This window comes from Antrostomus carolinensis, unplaced genomic scaffold (assembly GCF_000700745.2).
Source record: "Antrostomus carolinensis isolate BGI_N321 unplaced genomic scaffold, ASM70074v2 scaffold32928, whole genome shotgun sequence".
Lineage (NCBI taxonomy): Eukaryota > Metazoa > Chordata > Aves > Caprimulgiformes > Caprimulgidae > Antrostomus > Antrostomus carolinensis.
In genome coordinates this window covers 1-3,249 of record NW_010335549.1, presented here as the reverse complement: position 1 = coordinate 3,249, position 3,249 = coordinate 1, and the positions used below count along the sequence as shown (strand labels likewise).

At 56.9% G+C, this 3,249-nt stretch overlaps 1 protein-coding gene across 1 annotated transcript; it reads left to right on the top strand.

Annotated features, from left to right (window-relative positions):
* The first annotated feature begins 456 nt into the window (after positions 1-456).
* LOC104530112 (free fatty acid receptor 3-like) lies at positions 457-1,470 on the top strand. The gene has a single exon (XM_010174599.1). It carries the CDS (start codon positions 457-459, stop codon positions 1,468-1,470), a length of 1,014 nt encoding a protein of 337 aa, XP_010172901.1.
* The last annotated feature ends 1,779 nt before the right edge of the window (positions 1,471-3,249 follow it).

The window sequence follows — 3,249 nt, the reverse complement described above, 5'->3', positions numbered from 1 at the left end:
TAAGGCTCAAACTCACGTACCCACCACCCACATCAAGCCCTCATGGAAACCCTCCAGAGACCCCACCTCCAACCCAAGAACCCCTCACCCAACTCAAGTCCCCTGTAGACCTCCCCCAAAGACCCCAACCTAGGGATCCACCACCCACCCCACTGAACCCTAGCAGATCCCACCACCCATCTCAGGTCCCCCAGGAACCCCTGCTAAGGCTCAGGTACCCACCACCCACATCAAGCCCTCATGGAAACCCCCCGAGACCCCACCTCCAACCCAAGAACCCCTCACCCAACTCAAGTCCCCTGTAGACCTCCCCCAAAGACCCCAACCTAGGGATCCACCACCCACCCCACTGAACCCTAGCAGATCCCACCACCCATTGACCAACTCAACTGAACCTTAGAAGATCTTGGTCACTATTGTCCACCCCATCTCAAAATCCAGCAGATCCTGACCACCATGTCAGCCCCACCCTTCGCCATCAACCACCGCCTGTGCTTGGGGGTCTACGCGGGTACCTTCACCTTGGGGTTACCCCTCAACGTGGCAGCCTTGGTGACCTTGGTGATGGTGGCCCGACGGCGGCGTTTGCTCCCTGCTGACATCCTTCTCCTCAACCTGACCATCGCTGACCTAGCCTTGGTGGTCTCCTTACCCATCCGCATGGCCGAAGCGGTGTGGGAAACCACATGGAAGCTTCCACCATCTTTGTGTCCACTCTTTGTCTTCCTCTTCTTCACCAGCATCTACCTGACCATCCTCTCCCTCACCGCCCTCAGCGTTGACCGTTACCTCAGTGCCGCTTTCCCCATCCAATATGGCCGACGGCGCCGGGCAACTCACGCCACCGTAGCCGCCGTCACCTTCTGGGTGGTCGCTTTGGCTCATTGTAGCGTGGTCTATGTTGGCCAACCCAACGCGGCGGTCAACGGCACGGCCTGCTACACCCGCTTCGCTGCTCCTCAACTGACCCTATTGTTGGCTCTTCGCTTGGAGATCTTCTTGGTGCTCTTCTGCCTCCCTTTGGTCATCACCACCTTCTGCTACGGCCGCTTGGTCTGTATCGTGGTCGCTCTCCCCACCGCGGCACCGAGTAGAAGGCGCCGAGCGGTGGCCTTGGCGTTGACCACAGCTGTGGCTTTTGTCCTCTGCTTTGCCCCCTTCAACGTCTCCCACGTGGTGGGGTATCTACGGCAGGAGAACCCACCGTGGAGAGCCTACGCCGTGCTGCTCACCACGCTCAGCGCTTGCCTTGATCCTCTCATCTTCTGCTTCTCCTCTGCTGCCTTGAGACAGGGTCTCCAGCAGGTTTGGGATGTGGTGGGACTTGGTTGGATCTGTGGTAGATGCCGGATGCTGGTGGAGCAACGTGAGAGTCCATCTGAGGCGGTTGGACGTGGTGGATCTGGAGCATCTTCACATCAACGGGTGGATGATGTTGAACTGGTGACATCTTGGGAGCTTCAGACTTAAAAAAAGCCCAACCTTGGACATGGCGATGGTGGGGGTGGCTGTGGGGTACATGGATGTCTAAGAGACCATCTTGGGTGAGATGAGAAGGTTTTTGGTGGTCAACCTATGAAAGACTTCCTTGGGTTGGGCTGGGTGGGTTGAGTCTGGTTGAGGTGGGTTCATCAGAAGCTTCATGTTGGGTTAACGTGAGATGTTGGGTGGAGATGGACTCAACCAAGACCTTGAGTTGAGTTGAGGTGGGGTCTGCTGAGATGTTGGATGGAGATGGACTCAACCAAGACCTTGAGTTGAGTTGAGGTGGGGTCTGCTGAGATGTTGGGTGGAGATGGAATCAACCAAGACCTTGAGTTGAGGTGGGGTCTGCTGAGACATTGGGTGGAGATGGACTCAACCAAGACCTTGAGTTGAGTTGAGGTGGGGTCTGCTGAGACATTGGGTGGAGATGGACTCAACCAAGACCTTGAGTTGAGTTGTTTCTCCATCCCTGCCCCCTTCTCCTCGTTCTCTTCCTCCACTTTTGAGGTCATGGGTAGCAACCAATGGGTTGATCCTTCATCTGGACCACTTCCAGGAGAACCAAGGGGGTGAAAGTACATGTGGGGGTGGGGACCTGGATCCCTGAGTCCTCTCCAAGCTCTGAAGCCAAGTAGGTGAACACAGAAGGACAAGGGTGGGAATCTGGATCTTCACCAAACTCTACAAGAGCCAACTGGGTGAAAGAAGGTCATGGAGTGTGGGAACCTGGATAACTGGGTTCTTCAGCTCCCAGAATTCCCTGGGGCTGAGCTACTACCCCTTCCCTGGTGCCCCTTGTCCTCTTTTAGGAAGAACTTGAGGTCTCTTGAGAAGGTGATGGGACCGTTGGATGGCTGGAGGCTTTGGGAGGGTGGAGGAGGAGCATCAGGATCTCTGGAGGCTTTGGGAGGGTGGAGGAGGAGGAGCACAAGGATGGCTGGAGGCTTTGGGGTGGTGGAGGAGGAGCACCAGGATCTCTGGAGGCTTTGGGATGGTGATGGAGGAGGAGCACCAGGATCTCTGGAGGCTTTGGGATGGTGATGGAGGAGGAGCACCAGGATCTCTGGAGGCTTTGGGATGGTGATGGAGGAGGAGCACCAGGATCTCTGGAGTGGAGGCTTTGGGATGGGGATGGAGGGTGGTGGAGGAGGAGGAGCACCAGGATCTCTGGAGGCTTTGGGGTGGTGATAGATGGTGGTGGAGGAGGAGGAGCATCAGGATCTCTGGAGGCTTTGGGATGATGCAGGAGGAGGAGCATCCTGGGTCCTCTTGGCAGGATCAACATCCGGCTGCTAAAAATAGCTGGGCATGGAGTGGGGGATGGGTGAGGTCAAGGAGAAGATCAAGAGCTCTTCCCAAACTCCTCCTCCAACTCAAGAAACACAAAGAAGCCTGAGGTATCTGGGTGGTCCATCTCCTGTCCACCATGATGGTGGAGATGCAGGAGATGGTGGGTTGGGGGTGGACACCTTTGGGTCCCTGGTGGACGTGTCTCCACGAACGTGGCTTTGGGTTGTGGTGAGGAAACATCAAACTTCCTGGACGTCGTCAAAACCACTTCCCCCTCCTCCCACCACCACCACCACCTTCTCATCCTGGGGGGGGGGGGCCCCGACACCTCGGGGGGGGGGGGGGGACCTAGACATCTGGGAAGGGACATCTGAGGACACCCCAACATCCTGCAAGAAGAAGAGGGTACGTAGAGGGAATGGGTGGGGGGCACCCAGTTACCTGGGTCTTCTATGGTGGGAGATACTGGGAGGA

Bases quoted from the DNA above. Each gene is read 5' to 3' on its own strand.
- LOC104530112 (XM_010174599.1), top strand. From the start codon at position 457: ATGTCAGCCCCACCCTTCGCCATCAACCACCGCCTGTGCTTGGGGGTC.